This window comes from Scyliorhinus torazame, chromosome 4 (assembly GCF_047496885.1).
Source record: "Scyliorhinus torazame isolate Kashiwa2021f chromosome 4, sScyTor2.1, whole genome shotgun sequence".
In the NCBI taxonomy this organism is placed as follows: Eukaryota; Metazoa; Chordata; class Chondrichthyes; order Carcharhiniformes; family Scyliorhinidae; genus Scyliorhinus; species Scyliorhinus torazame.
The window spans coordinates 24,784,140-24,810,789 of NC_092710.1; the positions used below are offsets into that span (position 1 = coordinate 24,784,140).

Sequence of the window (26,650 nt, forward strand, 5' to 3'; positions counted from 1 at the left end):
TATCCCACTCACTCCCAAACACTACCCCACACTCACTCCCAAACACTACCCCACTCACTCCCAAACACTATCCCACTCACTCCCAAACACTAACCCACTCACTCCCAAACACTATCCCACTCACTCCCAAACACTACCCCACACTCACTCCCAAACACTGTCCCACTCACTCCCAAACACTATCCCACTCACTATCCCGCTCACTCCCAAAAACTATCCCGCTCACTCCCAAACACGAACCCACTCACTCCCAAACACTGACCCACTCACTCCCAAACACTAACCCGCTCACTCCCAAACACTATCCCACTCACTATCCCACTCACTCCCAAACACTACCCCACTCACTCCCAAACACTAACCCGCTCACTCCCAAACACTATCCCACTCACTCCCAAACACTAACACACTCACTCCCAAACACTAATCCACTCACTCCCAAACACTAATCCACTCACTCCCAAACACTAACACACTCACTCCCAAACACTAATCCACTCACTCCCAAACACTGACCCACTCACTCCCAAACACGAACCCACTCACTCCCAAACACTGCCCCACTCACTCCCAAACACTAACACACTCACTCCCAAACACTAATCCACTCACTCCCAAACACTATCCCACTCACTCCCAAACACTAACACACTCACTCCCAAACACTAATCCACTCACTCCCAAACACTAACACACTCACTCCCAAACACTAATCCACTCACTCCCAAACACTGACCCACTCACTCCCAAACACTAACCCACTCACTCCCAAACACTGACCCACTCACTCCCAAACACTATCCCACTCACTCCCAAACACTACCCCACTCACTCCCAAACACTAACCCACTCACTCCCAAACACTGACCCACTCACTCCCAAACACTAACCCACTCACTCCCAAACACTACCCCACTCACTCCCAAACACTAACCCACTCACTCCCAAACACAAACCCACTCACTCCCAAACACTACCCCACTCACTCCCAAACACTACCCCACTCACTCCCAAACACTGACCCACTCACTCCCAAACACTGACCCACTCACTCCCAAACACTAACCCACTCACTCCCAAACACTACCCCACTCACTCCAAAACACTAACCCACTCACTCCCAAACACTAATCCACTCACTCCCAAACACTAACCCACTCACTCCCAAACACTATCCCACTCACTCCCAAACACTGACCCACTCACTCCCAAACACTATCCCGCTCACTCCCAAACACTATCCCGCTCACTCCCAAACACTATCCCACTCACTCCCAAACACTACCCCACTCACTCCCAAACACTACCCCACTCACTCCCAAACACTACCCCACTCACTCCCAAACACTATCCCACTCACTCCCAAACACTACCCCACTCACTCCCAAACACTACCCCACTCACTCCCAAACACTGACCCACTCACTCCCAAACACTGACCCACTCACTCCCAAACACTAACCCACTCACTCCCAAACACTACCCCACTCCCAAACACTACCCCACTCACTCCAAAACACTAACCCACTCACTCCCAAACACTATCCCGCTCACTCCCAAACACTAACCCACTCACTCCCAAACACTAACCCACTCACTCCCAAACACTATCCCACTCACTCCCAAACACTATCCCGCTCACTCCCAAACACTAACCCACTCACTCCCAAACACTAACCCACTCACTCCCAAACACTAACCCACTCACTCCCAAACACTAACCCACTCACTCCCAAACACTATCCCGCTCACTCCCAAACACTATCCCACTCACTCCCAAACACTAACCCACTCACTCCCAAACACTAACGCACTCACTCCCAAACACTACCCCACTCACTCCCAAACACTAACCCGCTCACTCCCAAACACTATCCCGCTCACTCCCAAACACTAACCCACTCACTCCCAAACACTAACCCACTCACTCCCAAACACTGACCCACTCACTCCCAAACACTATCCCACTCACTCCCAAACACTATCCCACTCACTCCCAAACACTAACCCACTCACTCCCAAACACTACCCCACTCACTCCCAAACACTAACCCACTCACTCCCAAACACTGACCCACTCACTCCCAAACACTAACCCACTCACTCCCAAACACTGACCCACTCACTCCCAAACACTGACCCACTCACTCCCAAACACTACCCAACTCACTCCCAAACACTAACCCACTCACTCCCAAACACTAACCCACTCACTCCCAAACACTACCCCACTCACTCCCAAACACTACCCCACTCACTCCCAAACACTGACCCACTCACTCCCAAACACTACCCCACTCACTCCCAAACACTACCCCACTCACTCCCAAACACTAACCCACTCACTCCCAAACACTGTCCCGCTCACTCCCAAACACTATCCCGCTCACTCCCAAACACTATCCCACTCACTCCCAAACACTATCCCACTCACTCCCAAACACTAACCCACTCACTCCCAAACACTAACCCACTCACTCCCAAACACTAACCCACTCACTCCCAAACACTATCCCGCTCAGTCCCAAACACTATCCCACTCACTCCCAAACACTATCCCACTCACTCCCAAACACTAACCCACTCACTCCCAAACACTAACCCACTCACTCCGAAACACTAACCCACTCACTCCCAAACACTATCCCGCTCAGTCCCAAACACTAACCCACTCACTCCCAAACACTATCCCACTCACTCCCAAACACTAACCCACTCACTCCCAAACACTGTCCCACTCACTCCCAAACACTGACCCACTCACTCCCAAACACTGACCCACTCACTCCCAAACACTACCCCACTCACTCCCAAACACTATCCCACTCACTCCCAAACACTATCCCACTCACTCCCAAACACTGACCCACTCACTCCCAAACACTGTCCCACTCACTCCCAAACACTATCCCACTCACTCCCAAACACTGACCCACTCACTCCCAAACACTACCCCACTCACTCCCAAACACTATCCCACTCACTCCCAAACACTATCCCACTCACTCCCAAACACTATCCCGCTCACTCCCAAACACTAACCCACTCACTCCCAAACACTAACCCACTCACTCCCAAACACTGTCCCGCTCACTCCCAAACACTATCCCGCTCACTCCCAAACACTATCCCACTCACTCCCAAACACTACCCCACACTCACTCCCAAACACTAACCCACTCACTCCCAAACACTATCCCACTCACTCCCAAACACTAACCCACTCACTCCCAAACACTATCCCACTCACTCCCAAACACTACCCCACACTCACTCCCAAACACTGTCCCACTCACTCCCAAACACTATCCCACTCACTATCCCGCTCACTCCCAAAAACTATCCCGCTCACTCCCAAACACGAACCCACTCACTCCCAAACACTGACCCACTCACTCCCAAACACTAACCCGCTCACTCCCAAACACTATCCCACTCACTATCCCACTCACTCCCAAACACTACCCCACTCACTCCCAAACACTAACCCGCTCACTCCCAAACACTATCCCACTCACTCCCAAACACTAACACACTCACTCCCAAACACTAATCCACTCACTCCCAAACACTAATCCACTCACTCCCAAACACTAACACACTCACTCCCAAACACTAATCCACTCACTCCCAAACACTGATCCACTCACTCCCAAACACGAACCCACTCACTCCCAAACACTGCCCCACTCACTCCCAAACACTAACACACTCACTCCCAAACACTAATCCACTCACTCCCAAACACTATCCCACTCACTCCCAAACACTAACACACTCACTCCCAAACACTAATCCACTCACTCCCAAACACTAATCCACTCACTCCCAAACACTAACACACTCACTCCCAAACACTAATCCACTCACTCCCAAACACTGACCCACTCACTCCCAAACACTAACCCACTCACTCCCAAACACTGACCCACTCACTCCCAAACACTATCCCACTCACTCCCAAACACTACCCCACTCACTCCCAAACACTAACCCACTCACTCCCAAACACTGACCCACTCACTCCCAAACACTAACCCACTCACTCCCAAACACTACCCCACTCACTCCCAAACACTAACCCACTCACTCCCAAACACAAACCCACTCACTCCCAAACACTACCCCACTCACTCCCAAACACTACCCCACTCACTCCCAAACACTGACCCACTCACTCCCAAACACTGACCCACTCACTCCCAAACACTAACCCACTCACTCCCAAACACTACCCCACTCACTCCAAAACACTAACCCACTCACTCCCAAACACTATCCCGCTCACTCCCAAACACTAACCCACTCACTCCCAAACACTAACCCACTCACTCCCAAACACTATCCCACTCACTCCCAAACACTATCCCACTCACTCCCAAACACTGACCCACTCACTCCCAAACACTATCCCGCTCACTCCCAAACACTATCCCGCTCACTCCCAAACACTATCCCACTCACTCCCAAACACTACCCCACTCACTCCCAAACACTACCCCACTCACTCCCAAACACTGACCCACTCACTCCCAAACACTGACCCACTCACTCCCAAACACTAACCCACTCACTCCCAAACACTACCCCACTCCCAAACACTACCCCACTCACTCCAAAACACTAACCCACTCACTCCCAAACACTATCCCGCTCACTCCCAAACACTAACCCACTCACTCCCAAACACTAACCCACTCACTCCCAAACACTATCCCACTCACTCCCAAACACTATCCCGCTCACTCCCAAACACTAACCCACTCACTCCCAAACACTAACCCACTCACTCCCAAACACTATCCCACTCACTCCCAAACACTATCCCGCTCACTCCCAAACACTAACCCACTCACTCCCAAACACTATCCCACTCACTCCCAAACACTAACCCACTCACTCCCAAACACTATCCCGCTCACTCCCAAACACTATCCCACTCACTCCCAAACACTAACCCACTCACTCCCAAACACTAACGCACTCACTCCCAAACACTACCCCACTCACTCCCAAACACTAACCCACTCACTCCCAAACACTATCCCGCTCACTCCCAAACACTAACCCACTCACTCCCAAACACTAACCCACTCACTCCCAAACACTGACCCACTCACTCCCAAACACTAACCCACTCACTCCCAAACACTACCCCACTCACTCCCAAACACTAACCCACTCACTCCCAAACACTGACCCACTCACTCCCAAACACTAACCCACTCACTCCCAAACACTGACCCACTCACTCCCAAACACTGCCCCACTCACTCCCAAACACAGACCCACTCACTCCCAAACACTAACCCACTCACTCCCAAACACTAACCCACTCACTCCCAAACACTGACCCACTCACTCCCAAACACTAACCCACTCACTCCCAAACACTCACCCGCTCACTCCCAAACACTGACCCACTCACTCCCAAACACTGACCCACTCACTCCCAAACACTACCCAACTCACTCCCAAACACTAACCCACTCACTCCCAAACACTAACCCACTCACTCCCAAACACTACCCCACTCACTCCCAAACACTGTCCCACTCACTCCCAAACACTGACCCACTCACTCCCAAACACTACCCCACTCACTCCCAAACACTAACCCACTCACTCCCAAACACTGTCCCGCTCACTCCCAAACACTATCCCGCTCACTCCCAAACACTATCCCACTCACTCCCAAACACTATCCCACTCACTCCCAAACACTAACCCACTCACTCCCAAACACTAACCCACTCACTCCCAAACACTAACCCACTCACTCCCAAACACTATCCCGCTCAGTCCCAAACACTATCCCACTCACTCCCAAACACTATCCCACTCACTCCCAAACACTAACCCACTCACTCCCAAACACTAACCCACTCACTCCCAAACACTAACCCACTCACTCCCAAACACTATCCCGCTCAGTCCCAAACACTACCCCACTCACTCCCAAACACTAACCCACTCACTCCCAAACACTGTCCCACTCACTCCCAAACACTGACCCACTCACTCCCAAACACTACCCCACTCACTCCCAAACACTATCCCACTCACTCCCAAACACTATCCCACTCACTCCCAAACACTATCCCGCTCACTCCCAAACACTAACCCACTCACTCCCAAACACTAACCCACTCACTCCCAAACACTGTCCCGCTCACTCCCAAACACTATCCCGCTCACTCCCAAACACTATCCCACTCACTCCCAAACACTATCCCACTCACTCCCAAACACTAACCCACTCACTCCCAAACACTAACCCACTCACTCCCAAACACTATCCCACTCACTCCCAAACACTATCCCACTCACTCCCAAACACTGACCCACTCACTCCCAAACACTAACCCACTCACTCCCAAACACTACCCCACTCACTCCCAAACACTATCCCGCTCAGTCCCAAACACTACCCCACTCACTCCCAAACTCTAACCCACTCACTCCCAAACACTGTCCCGCTCACTCCCAAACACTATCCCGCTCACTCCCAAACACTATCCCACTCACTCCCAAACACTATCCCACTCACTCCCAAACACTAACCCACTCACTCCCAAACACTAACCCACTCACTCCCAAACACTAACCCACTCACTCCCAAACACTAACCCACTCACTCCCAAACACTAACCCACTCACTCCCAAACACTATCCCACTCACTCCCAAACACTATCCCACTCACTCCCAAACACTATCCCACTCACTCCCAAACACTATCCCACTCACTCCCAAACACTATCCCACTCACTCCCAAACACTATCCCACTCACTCCCAAACACTAACCCACTCACTCCCAAACACTATCCCGCTCAGTCCCAAACACTAACCCACTCACTCCCAAACACTGTCCCGCTCACTCCCAAACACTATCCCGTTCACTCCCAAACACTATCCCGCTCACTCCCAAACACTATCCCAATCACTCCCAAACACTATCCCACTCACTCCCAAACACTAACCCACTCACTCCCAAACACTAACCCACTCACTCCCAAACACTAACCCGCTCACTCCCAAACACTATCCCGCTCAGTCCCAAACACTAACCCACTCACTCCCAAACACTGACCCACTCACTCCCAAACACTATCCCGCTCACTCCCAAACACTAATCCACTCACTCCCAAACACTAACCCACTCACTCCCAAACACTAACCCACTCACTCCCAAAAACTAATCCACTCACTCCCAAACACTGACCCACTCACTCCCAAACACTACCCCACTCACTCCCAAACACTAACCCACTCACACCCAAACACGAACCCACTCACACCCAAACACGAACCCACTCACTCCCAAACACGAACCCACTCACTCCCAAACACGAACCCACTCACTCCCAAACACTAACCCACTCACTCCCAAACACTAACCCACTCACTCCCAAACACTGACCCACTCACTCCCAAACACTAACCCACTCACTCCCAAACACTAACCCACTCACTCCCAAACACTGACCCACTCACTCCCAAACACTGTCCCGCTCACTCCCAAACACTATCCCGCTCACTCCCAAACACTATCCCACTCACTCCCAAACACTATCCCACTCACTCCCAAACACTAACCCACTCACTCCCAAACACTAACCCACTCACTCCCAAACACTAACCCACTCACTCCCAAACACTATCCCGCTCAGTCCCAAACACTATCCCACTCACTCCCAAACACTATCCCACTCACTCCCAAACACTAACCCACTCACTCCCAAACACTAACCCACTCACTCCCAAACACTAACCCACTCACTCCCAAACACTATCCCGCTCAGTCCCAAACACTACCCCACTCACTCCCAAACACTAACCCACTCACTCCCAAACACTGTCCCACTCACTCCCAAACACTGACCCACTCACTCCCAAACACTACCCCACTCACTCCCAAACACTATCCCACTCACTCCCAAACACTATCCCACTCACTCCCAAACACTATCCCGCTCACTCCCAAACACTAACCCACTCACTCCCAAACACTAACCCACTCACTCCCAAACACTGTCCCGCTCACTCCCAAACACTATCCCGCTCACTCCCAAACACTATCCCACTCACTCCCAAACACTATCCCACTCACTCCCAAACACTAACCCACTCACTCCCAAACACTAACCCACTCACTCCCAAACACTATCCCACTCACTCCCAAACACTATCCCACTCACTCCCAAACACTGACCCACTCACTCCCAAACACTAACCCACTCACTCCCAAACACTACCCCACTCACTCCCAAACACTATCCCGCTCAGTCCCAAACACTACCCCACTCACTCCCAAACTCTAACCCACTCACTCCCAAACACTGTCCCGCTCACTCCCAAACACTATCCCGCTCACTCCCAAACACTATCCCACTCACTCCCAAACACTATCCCACTCACTCCCAAACACTAACCCACTCACTCCCAAACACTAACCCACTCACTCCCAAACACTAACCCACTCACTCCCAAACACTAACCCACTCACTCCCAAACACTAACCCACTCACTCCCAAACACTATCCCACTCACTCCCAAACACTATCCCACTCACTCCCAAACACTATCCCACTCACTCCCAAACACTATCCCACTCACTCCCAAACACTATCCCACTCACTCCCAAACACTATCCCACTCACTCCCAAACACTATCCCACTCACTCCCAAACACTAACCCACTCACTCCCAAACACTATCCCGCTCAGTCCCAAACACTAACCCACTCACTCCCAAACACTGTCCCGCTCACTCCCAAACACTATCCCGTTCACTCCCAAACACTATCCCGCTCACTCCCAAACACTATCCCAATCACTCCCAAACACTATCCCACTCACTCCCAAACACTAACCCACTCACTCCCAAACACTAACCCACTCACTCCCAAACACTAACCCGCTCACTCCCAAACACTATCCCGCTCAGTCCCAAACACTAACCCACTCACTCCCAAACACTGACCCACTCACTCCCAAACACTATCCCGCTCACTCCCAAACACTAATCCACTCACTCCCAAACACTAACCCACTCACTCCCAAACACTAACCCACTCACTCCCAAAAACTAATCCACTCACTCCCAAACACTGACCCACTCACTCCCAAACACTACCCCACTCACTCCCAAACACTAACCCACTCACACCCAAACACGAACCCACTCACACCCAAACACGAACCCACTCACTCCCAAACACGAACCCACTCACTCCCAAACACGAACCCACTCACTCCCAAACACTAACCCACTCACTCCCAAACACTAACCCACTCACTCCCAAACACTGACCCACTCACTCCCAAACACTAACCCACTCACTCCCAAACACTAACCCACTCACTCCCAAACACTGACCCACTCACTCCCAAACACGAACCCACTCACTCCCAAACACTAACCCACTCACTCCCAAACACTAACCCACTCACTCCCAAACACTAACCCACTCACTCCCAAACACTAACCCACTCACTCCCAAACACTACCCCACTCACTCCCAAACACTACCCCACTCACTCCCAAACACTGACCCACTCACTCCCAAACACTACCCCACTCACTCCCAAACACTACCCCACTCACTCCCAAACACTGACCCACTCACTCCCAAACACTACCCCACTCACTCCCAAACACTAACCCACTCACTCCCAAACACTACCCCACTCACTCCCAAACACTACCCCACTCACTCCCAAACACTGACCCACTCACTCCCAAACACGAACCCACTCACTCCCAAACACTAACCCACTCACTCCCAAACACTACCCCACTCACTCCCAAACACTACCCCACTCACTCCCAAACACTAACCCACTCACTCCCAAACACTATCCCACTCACTCCCAAACACTACCCCACTCACTCCCAAACACTACCCCACTCACTCCCAAACACTGACCCACTCACTCCCAAACACGAACCCACTCACTCCCAAACACTAACCCACTCACTCCCAAACACTAACCCACTCACACCCAAACACGAACCCACTCACTCCCAAACACGAACCCACTCACTCCCAAACACGAACCCACTCACTCCCAAACACTATCCCACTCACTCCCAAACACTGACCCACTCACTCCCAAACACTAACCCACTCACTCCCAAACACTAACCCACTCACTCCCAAACACTAACCCACTCACTCCCAAACACTAACCCACTCACTCCCAAACACTACCCCACTCACTCCCAAACACTGCCCCACTCACTCCCAAACACTAACCCGCTCACTCCCAAACATTATCCCACTCACTCCCAAACATTATCCCACTCACTCCCAAACACTATCCCACTCACTCCCAAACACTATCCCACTCACTCCCAAACACTATCCCACTCACTCCCAAACACTAACCCACTCACTCCCAAACATTATCCCACTCACTCCCAAACACTATCCCACTCACTCCCAAACACTATCCCAAACACTATCCCACTCACTCCCAAACACTAACCCACTCACTCCCAAACACTATCCCACTCACTCCCAAACACTAACCCACTCACTCCCAAACACGAACCCACTCACTCCCAAACACTGACCCACTCACTCCCAAACACTAACCCACTCACTCCCAAACACTGACCCACTCACTCCCAAACACTACCCCACTCACTCCCAAACACTGACCCACTCACTCCCAAACACTATCCCACTCACTCCCAAACACTAACCCACTCACTCCCAAACACTATCCCACTCACTCCCAAACACTATCCCGCTCACTCCCAAACACTACCCCACTCACTCCCAAACACTATCCCACTCACTCCCAAACACTATCCCACTCACTCCCAAACACTACCCCACTCACTCCCAAACATTATCCCACTCACTCCCAAACACTAACCCACTCACTCCCAAACACTATCCCACTCACTCCCAAACACTTACCCACTCACTCCCAAACACTATCCCACTCACTCCCAAACACTATCCCACTCACTCCCAAACATTATCCCACTCACTCCCAAACACTGACCCACTCTCTCTCACCCCAAACACTTTCCCACTCACTCCCAAACACTGACCCACTCACTCCCAAACACTGACCCACTCACTCCCAAATACTATCCCACTAACTCCCAAACACTGACCCACTCACTCCCAAACACTATCCCACTCACTCCCAAACACTATCCCACTCACTCCCAAACACTGACCCACTCACTCCCAAACACTATCCCGCTCACTCCCAAACACTGACCCACTCACTCCCAAACACTATCCCGCTCACTCCCAAACACTGACCCACTCACTCCCAAATACTATCCCACTCACTCCCAAACACTGACCCACTCACTCCCAAACACTAACCCACTCACTCCCAAACACTACCCCACTCACTCCCAAACACTAACCTACTCACTCCCAAACATTATCCCACTCACTCCCAAGCACTATCCCAAACACTATCCCACTCACTCCCAAACACTACCCCACTCACTCCCAAACATTATCCCACTCACTCCCAAACACTATCCCAAACACTATCCCACTCACTCCCAAACACTATCCCACTCACTCCCAAACACTATCCCACTCACTCCCAAACACTAACCCACTCACTCCCAAACACTATCCCACTCACTCCCAAGCACTATCCCAAACACTATCCCACTCACTCCCAAATGCTGTCTTTGCCGAACAATGTCCCACTCTCTCTCACCCCAAACACAGTCCCACTCTCTCTCACCCCAAACACAGTCCCATTCTCACCCCAAACACCGTCCCACACTCTCTCACACCAAACACAGTCCCATTCTCACCCCAAACACCGTCCCACTCTCTCTCCCCAAACAGTCCAACTTTCTCTCTCACAGTCCCACTCTCTTACCCCAAACACAGTCCCACTCCCTCCCAAACACAGTCTCACTCTCTCTCTCCCCCCCCAAACTGTCCCATTCTCTCTCCCTAAACACAGTCCCAGTCTCTCACCCCAAACAGTCCCACTCTCACCCCAAACACCGTCCCACACTCTCACCCCAAACACCGTCCCACTCTCTCACCCCAAACACAGTCCTACTCTCTCCCAAACACAGTCCCACTCTCTCTCTCTCTCCCCAAACTGTCCCACTCTCTCTCCCCAAACACAGTCCCAGTCTCTCTCTCCCCAAACACAGTCCCACTTTCTCTCACCCCAAACACAGTCCCACTCCCTCCCAAACAGTCCCACTCTCTCACTCCCCCAAACTGTCCCACTCTCTCTCCCCAAACACAGTCCCAGTCTCTCTCTCCCCAAACACAGTCCCACTCTCTCGCTCCAAACAGTCCCACTCTCTCACCCCAAACAGTCCCACTCTCTCTCCCCACAGTCCCACTCTCTCTCATGCCAAACACAGTCCCACTCTCTCTCCCCAAACACTCTTTCACTTTCTCTCCCAAACGCAGTCCCACTCTCTTTCACCCCAAACACAGTTCCACTCTCTCTCCCCAAACACTCTTCCACTTTCTCTCCCAAACACAGTCCCACTCTCTCCCCAAACACAGTCCCACTCTCTCGCTCCAAACCGTCCCACTCTCTCACCCCAAACACAGTCCCACTCTCTCTCCCCAAACACAGTCCCACTCTCTCTCATGCCAAACACAGTCCCACTCTCTCTCATGCCAAACACAGTCCCACTCTCTCTCCCCAAACACTCTTCCACTTTCTCTCCCAAACGCAGTCCCCCTCTCTCTCACCCCAAACACAGTTCCACTCTCTCTCCCCAAACACTCTTCCACTTTCTCTCCCAAATACAGTCCCAGTCTCTCTCCCCAAACACTCTTCCACTTTCTTTCCCAAACACAGTCTCACTCTCTCTCACCCTGAACACAGTCCCACTCTCTCCCCCAAACACAATCCCACTCTCACCCAAACTGTCCCACTCTCTCTCCCCAAACACAGTCCCACTCTCTCTCTCTCCCAAACACTGTCCCAGTCTCTCTCCCCAAACACAGTCCCACTCTCTCACCCTAAACACAGTCCCACTCTCTCTCCCCAAACAGTCCCACTCTCTCTCACCCCAAACACAGTCCCACTCTCTCTCCCCTCTTCCACTTTCTTTCCCAGTCTCACTCTCTCTCACCCCAAACACAGTCCCACTCTCTCTCCCAAACACAATCCCACTCTCTCTCTCCTCCAAACTGTCCCACTCTCTCTCCCGAAACACAGTCCCACTCTCTCACCCCAAACACAGTCCCACTCTCTCACCCCAAACGCAGTCCCACTCTCTCTCCCCATAGTCCCACTCTCTCACCCAGCCCAAACACAGTCCCACTCTCTCTCCCCAAACACAGTCCCACTCTCTCTCACCCTAAACAGAGTCCCACTCTCTCTCTACAAACACAGTCCCACTCTCATTCACTCCAAACACAGTCCCACTCTCTCTCCCCAAACACAGTCCCACTCTCTCACTCCCAAACACAGTCCCACTCTCTCTCATTCCCAAACACTACCCCTCTCACTCCCAAACACGGCTCTAATCTTCCTCACTCCTGAATGCTGCCCAAAACGTCCTCTCTCCTGAATGCTGCCCAAATCTTCCTCTCTCCCGAATGCTGCCCAAATCGTCCTCTCTCCTGAACACTGCCCAAATCTTCCTCTCTCCCGAATGCTGCCCAAATCGTCCTCTCCCGAACACTGCCCAAATCTTCCTCTCTCCCGAATGCTGCCCAAATCTTCCCCTCTCCTGAATACTGTCCAAATCGTCCTCTCTCCCGAACACTGCCCAAATCTTCCTCTCTCCCGAATGCTGCCCAAATCGTCCTCTCCCGAACACTGCCCAAATCTTCCTCTCTCCCGAATGCTGCCCAAATCTTCCTCTCTCCCGAATGCTGCCCAAATCTTCCTCTCTCCCGAATGCTGCCCAAATCTTCCCCTCTCCTGAATACTGTCCAAATCGTCCTCTCTCCCGAACTCTGCCCAAATCTTCCTCTCTCCCGAATGCTGCCCAAATCTTCTTCTCTCCTGAATACTGTCCAAATCTTCCTCTCTCCCGAACGCCACCCTAATATTCCTCTCTCCCAAATGCTGCTCAAATCTTCCTCACTCCCGAATGCTGCCTAAATTGTCCTCTCTCCTGAATACTGAAGTGCCGCCCATATTATCTTCCACGTGAGTTCACTTCAGCCATTATCATAGCGGTCTACATCTCACCCCGGGCAGCACGGTAGCATTGTGGATAGCACAATTGCTTCACAGCTCCAGGGTCCCAGGTTCGATTCCGGCTTGGGTCACTGTCTGTGCGGAGTCTGCACGTCCTCCCCGTGTGTGCGTGGGTTTCCTCCGGGTGCTCCGGTTTCCTCCCACAGTCCAAAGATGTGCAGGTTAGGTGGATTGGCCATGATAAATTGCCCTTAGTGTCCAAAATTGCCCTTAGTGTTGGGTGGGGTTACTGGGTTATGGGGATAGGGTGGAGGTGTTGACCTTGGGTAAGGTGCTCTTTCTAAGAGCCGGTGCAGACTCGATGGGCCGAATAGCCTCCTTCTGCACTGTAAATTCTATGATAAAAAAAAAAGTGAGGAAGGCGTTGGACGAACTATACACAGTAATAAACAACTACGAAACAGAACACCCGGAGGCCTTGTTCATCGTGGCCGGAGACTTCAACAAGGCCAACCTCAAGAGTGTACGGCCAAAATTCCACCAGCACATCTCCTGTCCCACCAGGGGCGACAACACTCTTGACCACTGCTACTCAAAAATCAAGGGCGCCTACCGTTCCATTCCCCGACCGCGCTTTGGGAAATCAGACCATAAGACGGTGCTCCTTCTCCCAGCATACAAGCAGAAACTCAAGCGGGAGAATCCAGTTAAGAAGGTTGTGCAGTGCTGGTCCGAGGAGACAGAAGAGCTCTTACGTGACTGCTTAGAGACAGTGGACTGGTCCATATTTAAGAACTCAGCGACCAACTTAAATGAGTATGCCACCACCGTCACAGACTTCATCAGAAAATGTGTGGACGACTGCGTGCCAAAGAAAGCAGTACGTGTGTTCCCCAACCGGAAATCATGGCTCAATCGTGAGATTGACTCCCTATTGAAGGACAGATCGGAGGTGTTCAAGGCAGACGACCCTGACCTATACAAGAAATCCAGGTACGACCTCCGCAAAGCCATCAGAGATGCCAAGAGAGAATATCAAACCAAGCTAGAGTCACAGACAGACTCTCGGCGGTTGTGGCAAGGACTAAACAACATAACGGGCTACAAAGCGAAGCCGAACAGTATCTCTGGCAGCAGCGCACCCCTCCCCGATGAACTCAATGCATTCTATGCTCGGTTCGAGCAGGTAACCAACAATCCGCTGTCGAGTGCCCCAGCAGCCCATAATTCACCCATACCCACCATCACAGCTTCCAAAGTCAGATTGGCCTTCCTGAAAGTGAACCCTCGGAAGGCGACGGGCCCGGACGGGATCCCTGGTCGTGCACTCAGAGCCTGCGCGGACCAGCTGGCAGAGGTATTCGCGGACATCTTTAACCTGTCCCTACTCCACTCCGGGTCCCCACCTGCTTCAAGAAGACCACCATCATACCGGTACCAAAGAAGAACCAGGCAACGTGCCTCAATGACTACCGACCAGTGGCCCTGACTTCAGTCGTAATGAAGTGCTTCGAGAGGTTGATCATGAAGCGCATCACCTCCATACTCCCAGAACGCATTGATCCACTGCAATTTGCATACCGCTGCAACCGGTCCACATCAGACACCATTTCCCTGGCCCTACACTCATCCCAAGAGCATCTCGAAAACAAGGACTCCTACATTAGACTCCTATTTATTGACTACAGCTCCGCCTACAACACCATAATCCCAGCCAAGCTCATATCAAAGCTCCAAAAGCTAGGACTTGGCTTCCCACTCTGCAATTGGATCCTCGATTTTCTGACCAACAGACCACAATCAGTAAGAATGAACAACAACACCTCCTCCACAATAGTCCTCAACACCGGCGCCCCGCAAAGCTGCGTACTTAGCCCCCTACTCTACTCCCTGTACACACACGACTGCGTGGCAAAACTTGGTTCCAACTCCATCTACAAGTTTGCTGACGATACGACCATAGTGGGCCGGATCTCGAATAACGATGAGTCCGAATACAGGAGGGAGATAGAGAATCTAGTGGAGTGGTGTAGCGACAACAATCCCTCCCTCAATGCCAGCAAAACTAAAGAGCTGGTCATTGACTTCAGGAAGCAAAGTACTGTACACACCCCTGTCAGCATCAATGGGGCCGAGGTGGAGATGGTTAGCAGTTTCAAATTCCTAGGGGTGCACATCTCCAAAAATCTGTCCTGGTCCACCCACGTCGACGCTACCACCAAGAAAGCACAACAGCGCCTATACTTCCTCAGGAAACTAAGGAAATTCGGCATGTCCACATTCACCCTTACCAACTTTTACAGATGCACCATAGAAAGCATCCTATCGCGCTACATCACAGCCTGGTATGGCAACTGCTCGGCCCAGGACCGCAAGAAACTTCAGAGAGTCGTGAACACCGCCCAGTCCACCACACGAACCTACCTCCCATCCATTGACTCCATCTACACCTCCCGCTGCCTGGGGAAAGCGGGCAGCATAATCAAAGATCCCTCCCACCCGGCTTACTCACTCTTCCAACTTCTTCCATCGGGCAGGAGATACAGAAGTCTGAGAACACGCACGAACAGACTCAAAAACAGCTTCTTCCCCACTGTCACCAGATTCCTAAATGACCCTCTTATGGACTGACCTCATTAACACTACACCCTGTATGCTTCATCCGATGCCAGTGCTTATGTAGTTACATTGTACGTGTTGTGTTGCCCTATTATGTATTTTCTTTTATTCCCTTTTCTTCTCATGTACTTAATGATCTGTTGAGCTGCTCGCAGAAAAATACTTTTCACTGTACCTCCGTATACGTGACAATAAACAAATCCAATCCAATCCAATACTGTCCAAATCTTCCTCTCTCCCGAACTCCACCCAAATATTCCTCTCTCCAGAATGCTGCCCAAATCATCCTCCCTCCTGAATGCTGCTCTGCAGATCTCATTCATTCCAAACACTGGACCTCTCTCTTTCCCTCGTGCTGTATTTTTCTGTCTCATTCTCTCCCTGTTCTCATGTTCCCAAATCTTGACCAAGCTCTCTCTCTCCATGCAGTGCCCCTCCTTCCTGAGCACTTTGTCTCTCTCTGCCTCCCAGGCACTGCCTCTCTCCCTTTCCCTCCCACCCCAGCTTTTCTGCTCTCTCAATCCTGAGCAGTGCCTCCTTCCCTTTCCAGTTCTCTCTGTCTCCTCCATCCCACTGTTTCTGTTGCTATAACTCAGCCACTGTAAAAGAGATACTCACAAGGTAAAAGCTTGAGTTTAGTGGTTCCATCAGGCTCAAGGATAAAAGATACATTCCTGAACCAACGGCTGCTGCGATTGTGCTGACTATGTGCATCAATAATATTGCTTGTTTCTGCAAGGAGAATAACACCGGTTACTCAGCAATACCCAGATGATCAAACCTGCAACGGGGCCATAAAATTCTACCCCTGCTTTCTGTATCCCTCCCGTTGTAAATAATTGAGTTACGTTTCTTATTTTCCAATCTAACAGAACCTTCCCCGTATCTAGGGAATTTAGGAAATTAAAACCAATTCATCAATTATCTCACCAGTATGACACCCTGGACAAGTGCACGATTAATTCCCCGAGTCAACACAAGTGAACTGACCAATAATTCTTATAAAAATACCCAAAGTCTTTGGCCCTTGGCTGCCCCAATAATTACAGTCACCAGGTTTGTAAATTGAAACACAATTACTGGTTATTTATAACAAGAACTACAATGAAATAGGCAGCAAATACAGTTGGGCAACTATTAATACTGAGCCTCTACTTTAACTGGCCTCCCACTCTCTACACACACACACACACAAAACAGACAAACACAGGGTAGAAAGGGGTAAAAAATGTAAATGAAAGGGAAATGAGTATATGCTTCAGCTGATGGTTCTGAGCATCCTTTCTTCACAGTGAGCTTGTAGATTGGAGTCTTGGTTTTGCAGCCCGTACTGGTCTTTTCTGTGGTTTTAAAATACGGTACTCACAACTTTCCGGAGAGGCAGAGTCTTTCTCATCAAACCTTGCTTTCAGTTCGTGGTTTGTCTTCAGGCTTCTGTAGTTCCAGGAATCGAACATCAACAGGCTTATTGGAGAGGGAGTTAGCTGGAACTTTCTTGAGAGAGATTCATCCTCACAGCAGTCTTTCTGGGGAGAGTGAGCTACAGCTATCTGGAACAACAGGTTTCTGGAGAAAATTAGCTGGACCTTTTTAACCTCCGTGCTACCAAAATCGAAACTGAACTCTTGTGAAGTCTCTGAACCATTTCAGTGGGCTATGATCCAGTCACCACCACCTGTTACCGGGCAGAACACGGCCTTTTGGAGCCAATTCATTGGCCACCAGCCAAATCATTTAAACCGGGTCCCAGCTCACCTCTGTCATTCGTGCCGGCCAGTCAACAACTCCAGTTTAAATTAGCACAGGTTTCTGCTTTCTTTGCTTGAATTAAAAACACAGGTCACTTGCAATAAAGTCACATGTCCATCGATCATTCAAGGATCAAAAATGAAACGGCAAAAAAATCAAGAGGGAAAAAGTGAATAAATAAGAAGGACCCTTAGATAGCAACATAGCCCTAGTGGTACCTCCAGTCATTGTTTCCTGTCCTTCCCCATCACTGGTATATCCAGTCTGTCGAGGAACTGTTTAATCCCCGAGTCTCCCTCACAGGTTTTGGAGGTGTATCACCCTCGGTAAAAGTTTGTAAAGGCCTTGTTAATCTCGTTCGGTTCCGTTGCCATCTTACCATTTCTGGCCCTAACTTGTGCTATCTCTTTCACTGCTGCCCGTTTTCTCATGCAGCTTGTGATTAAATGGGCCAATAAAGCACCCAGACCCTGCAGGGCCCATCAGGGCCTCGATGGTGCCCGTGAACACAACTGTGTGCTTTCTCTCCAGGGACTCCTGGCTGCGAATGTAGCCGCGGTAGAGGGGTGGACAGTCGGGTCGGATGACACCCTCGGTCACCCACTGCTTGGCCTGGTGATGGCAAGTTTGGCCAGGCCCAGGAGCAGGTTCACGAGGGAATCCTCCTCCTTCCCTGCCCCTTTCCACAATGGGTGCCACGCTAATGCTTCGAAAGAACTTGGTTCCAAGTGGCACACTCATGTATTGCTGTGCTGACTTAATTGGAACAATTGACTGGGCAAGGAAGGGTCAGGGAGCTGATCAGACAACTGGTTTCCTGCTGTGGCAAGTGAGGCACAGCTGATTCACATGGAGAATGCAATTAGCACATCATCCTCATCCTCAGAGGCATCCTCATTCCCCCAGCTCGCAAATGCTGCAGGCTCTGTGTTTCTCTGTACTCCTGCTGCTTCTGGCTCGAACCCTGTTTCCTAACCTGGTGTGTTATTCAGAACGCTGGCTGCCTTTTCTTCCAGACTTTGAAGCCTGGACTTCTGGGAGGACGAACAATGCTACGACCAGTTGGATGGAGGGGAAGAGGAGCTTGTTGCCTGCTGCCAGTTGCTAACGGGAGAGTAAAGGTCCAAACAGCACTGATCCCTGAGGAACACCACTAGTCACAGCCCTTCATTCAGAAATGCACGCTTCCACTGCTACCCGCTATCTTCTACGACCGAGCCAGTTCTGTATCCATCTTGCCAGCTCATCTCTGATCACGTGCGACTTCACCTTCTGCACTAGTCTACCATGAGGGAGCTTGTCAAAGGCCTTACTGAAGTCCATGTAGACAACATGCACTGTCCTACCCACATCAATCAGCTTTGTCACTTCCTCAAAAAACTCGATCAACTTAGTGAGATACAACCTTCACAAAACTAAGTTGCCTCTCGCTAATACGTCCACTTATTTCCAAGTGGGAGTAAATCGTGTCTCGAAAATCCTCTCCAGTAACTTCACTACCACTGACGTAAGCTTCACTGGCCTGTATTTATCTGGATTATCCTTGCTACCCTTCTTAAACAAAGGAACAATGTTACCTATTTTCCAATCCTCTGGAACCTCCCCTGTAGCCTGTGAGGATACAACGATTTCTCTCAAGGCTCCAGCAATTTCCTCCCTTGCCTTTCTCAGTAGTCTGGGGTATATCCCATCAGGCCCTGGGGACTTGTCTACCTTAATGTTTTTCAAGACCCCCAATACCTCCTCCTTTCTGATTTCAACATGACCCATACTATCTACACACCCTTCCCCAGACTCATCATCCACCAAGTCCTTCTCTTTGGTGAATACTGACACTGCATTATCACTGACGGCTTGGGCTCGGAGTGGTCCGAAACCATTGCCACGAGTTCATTGAACAACTTGGAATCCGGTGCAGCGGGTAGGTCAAGCTTTTGATGATCCCAAATGTCTGGGCTCCGCAGGCGGTCAGAAGGAGACCTTTTTCCCGGTCCTCCCTCAACATACCATTTGTTTGGTCGAAGTACCGCAAACGCTCTGCATACTGATTCCAATAGTCAGTCCTGCATCGAATGAATCCAATTTACTGAGCAATGACATTTTATACGATATGACGTACGGCAGTCAATACGAGCGTCTGGAGGTCAAGGCATAACAACAGGTGAGTTTGGGGTGTCCGTATATCCTTGTCGCCAATATGATAACTCAAAAGGAAATCATCATAAACGTAGGTAAATTTATTTGCATTTATACAGGTTAAGTTTTACCTAGCATCTCACACCCCAGGTAGATGCTACTGGGAGGAAAGGTCTCACCAGGCCTTGATTTGGGACTGTTTTTATCCATTGGTTTAATGATACCCAGGTGGTGGGTCTCTGCCCCCTATCTGGGGAGCTCGTATTCAATGAGCCCCATTGGAAGATCAGTGCTTGTTTGTTCATGATTCTCATGGGTGCTGTAACAAGGAGAAACAAGGCAAGAGAATACATGATGAACGGCAGTCCCATGGAAAGCACCGAGGATCACACTGGACCGTTAACGTAGCAGGGCAGGTGGATAAAGTGGTTCAAAGAACAAAAGAACAAGAAAGGTACAGCACAGGAACAGGCCCTTCGGCCCTCCAAGCCTGTGCTGACCATGCTGCCCGTCTAAACTAAAACCTTCCACACTTCCGAGGTCCGTATCCCTCTTATTCCCATCTTATTCATGTATTTGTCAAGATGCCCCTTAAATGTCCCTATCGTCCCTGCTTCCACCACCTCCTCCGGCAGCGAGTTCCAGGCACCCACTACCCTTGGTGTAAAAAGCTTGCCTCGTACATCTCAAACAAAGAACAAAGAAATGTAAAGCACAGGAACAGGCCCTTCGGCCCTCCAAGCCTGTGCCGACCATGCTGCCCGACTAAACTACAATCTTCTACACTTCCTGGGTCCGTATCCCTCTATTCCCATCTTATTCATGTATTTGTCAAGATGCCCCTTAAATGTCCCTATCGTCCCTGCTTCCACCACCTCCTCCGGCAGCGAGTTCCAGGCACCCACTACCCTTGGTGTAAAAAACTTGCCTCGTACATCTCAAACAAAGAACAAAGAAATGTACAGCACAGGAACAGGCCCTTCGGCCCTCCAAGCCTGTGCCGACCATGCTGCCCGACTAAACTACAATCTTCTACACTTCCTGGGTCCGTATCCCTCTATTCCCATCCTATTCATGTATTTGTCAAGATGCCCCTTAAATGTCACTATCGTCCCTGCTTCCACCACCTCCTCCGGTAGCAAGTTCCAGGCACCCACTACCCTCTGCGTAAAAAACTTGCCTCGTACATCTACTCTAAACCTTGCCCCTCTCACCTTAAATCTATGCCCCCTAGTAATTGACCCCTCTACCCTGGGGAAAAGCCTCTGACTATCCACTCTGTCTATGCCCCTCATAATTTTGTATATCTCTATCAGGTCTCCCCTCAACCTCCTTCGTTCCATTGAGAATAAACCGAGTTTATTCAACCGCTCCTCATAGCTAATGCCCTCCATACCAGGCAACATTCTGGTAAATCTCTTCTGCACCCTCTCTAAAGCCTCCACATCCTTCTGGTACTGTGGCGACCAGAATTGAACACTATGCTCCAAGTGGGGCCTAACTAAGGTTCTATACAGCTGCAACATGACTTGCCAATTCTTATGCTCAATGCCCCGGCCAATGAAGGCAAGCATGCCGTATGCCCTGACTACCTTCTCCACCTGTGTTGCCCCTTTCAATGACCTGTGGACCTGTACTCCTAGATCTCTTTGACTTTCAATACTCTTGAGGGTTATACCATTCACTGTATATTCCCTACCTGCATTAGACCTTCCAAAATGCATTACCTCACATTTGTCCGGATTAAACTCCATCTGCCATCTCTCCGCCCAAGTCTCCAAACAATCTAAATCCTGCTGTATCCTCCGACAGTCCTCATCGCTATCCGCAATTCCACCAACCTTTGTGTCGTCTGCAAACTTACTAATCAGACCAGTTACATAGGTCCCAGCACTGATCCCTGTGGAACACCACTAGTCACAGTCCTCCAATGAGAAAAGCATCCTTCCATTGCTACTCTCTGCCTTCTATGGCCTAGCCAGTTCTGTATCCACCTTGCCAGCTCACCCCTGATCCCGTGTGACTTCACCTTTTGTACTAGTCTACCATGAGGGACCTTGTCAAAGGCCTTACTGAAGTCCATATAGACAACATCCACTGCCCTACCTGCATCAATCATCTTAGTGACCTCCTCGAAAAACTCTATCAAGTTAGTGAGACACGACCTCCCCTTCACAAAACCGTGCTGCCTCTCACTAATACGTCTATTTGCTTCCAAATGGGAGTAGATCCTGTCTCGAAGAATTCTCTCCAGTAATTTCCCTACCACTGAAGTAAGGCTCACCAGCCTGTAGTTCCCGGGATTATCCTTGCTACCCTTCTTAAACAGAGGAACAACATTGGCTATTCTCCAGTCCTCCGGGACATCCCCTGAAGACAGCGAGGGTCCAAAGATTTCTGTCAAGGCCTCAGCAATTTCCCCTCCAGCCTCCTTCAGTATTCTGGGGTAGATCCCATCAGGCCCTGGGGACTTATCTACCTTAATATTTTTTAAGACACCCAACACCTCGTCTTTTTGGATCTCAATGTGACCCAGGCTATCTGCACACCCTTCTCCAGACTCAACATCTACCAATTTCTTCTCTTTGGTGAATACTGATGCAAAGTATTCATTTAGTACCTCGCCCATTTCCTCTGGCTCCACACATAGATTCCCTTGCCTATCCTTCAGTGGGCCAACCCTTTCCCTGGCTACCCTCTTGCTTTTTATGTACGTGTAAAAAGCCTTGGGATCCTTAACCCTATTTGCCAATGACTTTTCGTGACCCCTTCTAGCCCTCCTGACTCCTTGCTTAAGTTCCTTCCTACTTTCCTTATATTCCACGCAGGCTTTGTCTCCTCTAAACCTTGCCCCTCGCACCTTAAACCTATGCCCCCTAGTAATTGACCCCTCTACCCTGGGAAAAAGCCTCTGACTCTCCACTCTGTCTGTGCTCAACTATGGTTGGCCCAACTATGGTTGGCCCAACCAGTCTATGGTTCAAAAGGCATATGGTATACTTTCCTTTATTAGCCGAAGCAGAGCATTTAAGAGGACGGAGGTTATGCTGAAACTGCATAAAATGTTGGTTAGACCACAGCTAGAGCGTTGTGTGTAGTTCTGGAATCCACATTATAGGAGGGATGTGACAGCACTGGAAATGATGCAGAGGAGATTTACCAGGATGTTGAATGGGCTGGAGAGTGTTAGTTGTGAAGAGAGATTGGATAGACTTGGTTTGTTTTCCTTGGAGCAGATGTGACTGAGTGGGGACATGCTTGAGAAGTATGAAATTATGAGGGGCATTGATAGAGTAGACAGGGAGAACCTTTTCCCTTTCGCAGAGGAATCAATGACCAGAGGAAATTGATTTAAGGAAAGGGGCAGGAAGTTTAAACGTTTTCACCCAGAGGATGGTGGGAGTCTGGAACTCACTGCCTGAAAGGGTGGTAGGGGCAGAGATCCTCATAACATACAAGGCATACAAGGCTATGGTTAAGTGCTGGAAAATACGATTAGAATAATTAAGTGGTTATTTTTGACAGGCGCAGTCACACTGGGCAAAGGGACCATTTCTGTACTGTAGACCTCTCTGACTATGACGAATATTCAAGTGCCCACAAATTAACTGCTCTAAAACTGAAGAGTTTCTCTACCTTGCAAGGCCCCAGTTGCTAAGCAACTTCAAGCTGTAGCACTCTCTAAGCGCAATAGAAACACACCTTTATCCAGCATGAATCTAACTTTCTTTTCACCTTTCCAGGCACAGAAACATTAAATTAAACCCACTTAAAACTGTGCCTTATTTATAATGTTCACCAATACAGATATAAATCCCTAAAAACTACCTTTGTTTTCCCAACACCTGGGCTGGAGCATTTCAGCGAAACGTCATGTTGGCACAATGTTTAACACTGCTACCTCAGGGACCCACTTTCAATTCTGGCCTTGGGAGACAGTGTGGAGTTGACAATTTAATAATAATAATCTTTATTATTGTCACAAGTAGGCTTACATTAACACTGCAATGAAGTTACTGTGAAAATCCCCCAGTCGCCGCATTTTGGCGCCTGTTCGGGTACACGGAGGGAGAATCCAGAATGTCCAATTCACCTAACAGCACGTCTTTCGCGACTTGCGGGAGGAAACCGGAGCACCCGGAGGAAACCCACGCAGACACGGGCAGAACAAGCAGACTCCGCACAGACAGTGACCCAAGTCGAGAATCGAACCTGGGACCATAGCGCTGTGAGGCAACAGTGCTAACCACTGTGCTACAGTGTCATCCTACTCTCCCAGTATCTATGTGCGTTTCCTCTGGGTGCTCTGGTTTCCTCCCACAGTGCAAACATGTGCAATTTAGGTGGATTGGCCATGGCAAATTGCCCCTTAGTGTCCAGGGATGTGCAGGTTATGTGGCTTACAGGAATAGGTCGGGGGAGTATGCATTGTTAGGGTGGTCTTTCAGACGGTCGGTGCGGACTCGATGAGTCAAATAACCTCCTTCTCCACTGTAAGAAATCTATGAAGAGAGGTTGGGATTGTTGATGGGGGACCTGATTGAGGTGTACTAAAATATGAGGGACATGGCTAGGTTAGATAGAAAACACCTTTCCCCTTAGTAGCATACTCAATAAGCAAGGATCATTGATTTAAGATAATGGGCAGGAGATTTTGAGGAGATTTGAGGAAAATCTTTTTCACCCAGAGGGTGGTGGGAATTAGAACTCACGGCCTGAAAGTGTCACAACATTTCAGAAGTCTTTAGCTGAGCACTTGAAATGTCAAAGCATGCAGGGCTATTATCATAACCGTCCGAGGCCATGGCGTATGGGATCTGGGGCGAAATTCTCCGGAAATGGCGCGATGTCCGCCGACTGGCGCCCAAAACGGCGCAAATCAGACGGGCATCGCGCCGCTCCAAAGGTGCGGAATGCTCCGCATCTTTGGGGGCCGAGCCCCAACATTAAGGGGCTAGGCCGGCGCCGGACGAATTTCCTCCCCGCCAGCTGGCGGAAAAGGCCTTTGGTGCCCCGCCAGCTGGCGCGGAAATGACATCTCCAGGCGGCGCATGTGCGGGAGCGTCAGTGGCCGCTGACAGCATTCCCGCGCATGCGCAGTGGAGGGAGTCTCTTCCGCCTCCGCCATGGTGGAGACCGTGGCGGAGGGAAAGAGTGCCCCCACGGCACAGGCCCGCCCGCGGATCGGTGGGCCCCAATCGCGGGCCAGGCCACCGTGGGGGCACCCCCCGGAGCCAGATCGCCCCGCGACCCCTCCAGGACCCCGGAGCCCGCCCGCGCCGCCTTGTCCCGCCGGTAAGGTAGGTGATTTAATTTACGCCGGCGGGACAGGCATTTTACCGGCGGGACTTCGGCCCATCCGGGCCGGAGAATCGAGCGGGGGGGCCCGCCAACCGGCGCGATTCCCACCCCCGCCGAATACCCGGTGCCGGAGACTTCGGCAACCGGCGGGGGCGGGATTCACGCCAGCCCCCGGCGATTCTCCGACCCGGCGGGGGGTCGGAGAATTTCGCCCCAGGTCTTCCTAGAACCCCGAGGGAATTTGCGCTCCCCCACTGAAGTGGTGGAGCTAACCAGGGCTTCCGGTACAAAACCGGCCAGCCGGGAACCTGCCGGCATCACTCGGTTCAGTGGTACTTGCTTGGACTCACTGCTGTTCTTTGAAGTAAACCTCTTATTTTACCTTGCAACTCGGTGTGGACTCCTTCCTTTTGGCAGACAGAATATCGATGGAGCGAGTGTTAGGACATGGGAATAGATCGGTGCCTAATGGTCGGTGCAGTCACAATGGAGCAATGGAAATCTCTTTGTGATGTAAAATTCTATGACTATGTCACACAGCCCATTGACTTCTTAAATGTTTCTCCATTCAGTGAGACCATGGCTGATCTGATTGAGTCTCCGGCCTATCCCAGATATCGATTTACACCAAATAATCCAATTAGCACCTTTCTTGTTAAATGGCTCTAGTCAAATCGGTTTTGGCCTTGACCCCTCTGGGACATCTTCGCTCTCCAGCAT

At 50.6% G+C, this 26,650-nt stretch overlaps 1 protein-coding gene across 1 annotated transcript in view; it reads right to left on the reverse strand.

The window, feature by feature from the left end:
* The window catches only part of LOC140411569 (high affinity immunoglobulin epsilon receptor subunit beta-like), a 171,189-nt gene that overhangs the window by 113,839 nt on the left and 30,700 nt on the right, over positions 1 to 26,650 (reverse strand). Inside the window, exon 6 of the mRNA XM_072500651.1 lies at positions 17,363 to 17,476. Within this exon, the coding sequence (XP_072356752.1) occupies positions 17,363 to 17,476 (114 nt within the window). The remainder of the gene's footprint in view (positions 1 to 17,362; positions 17,477 to 26,650) is intronic.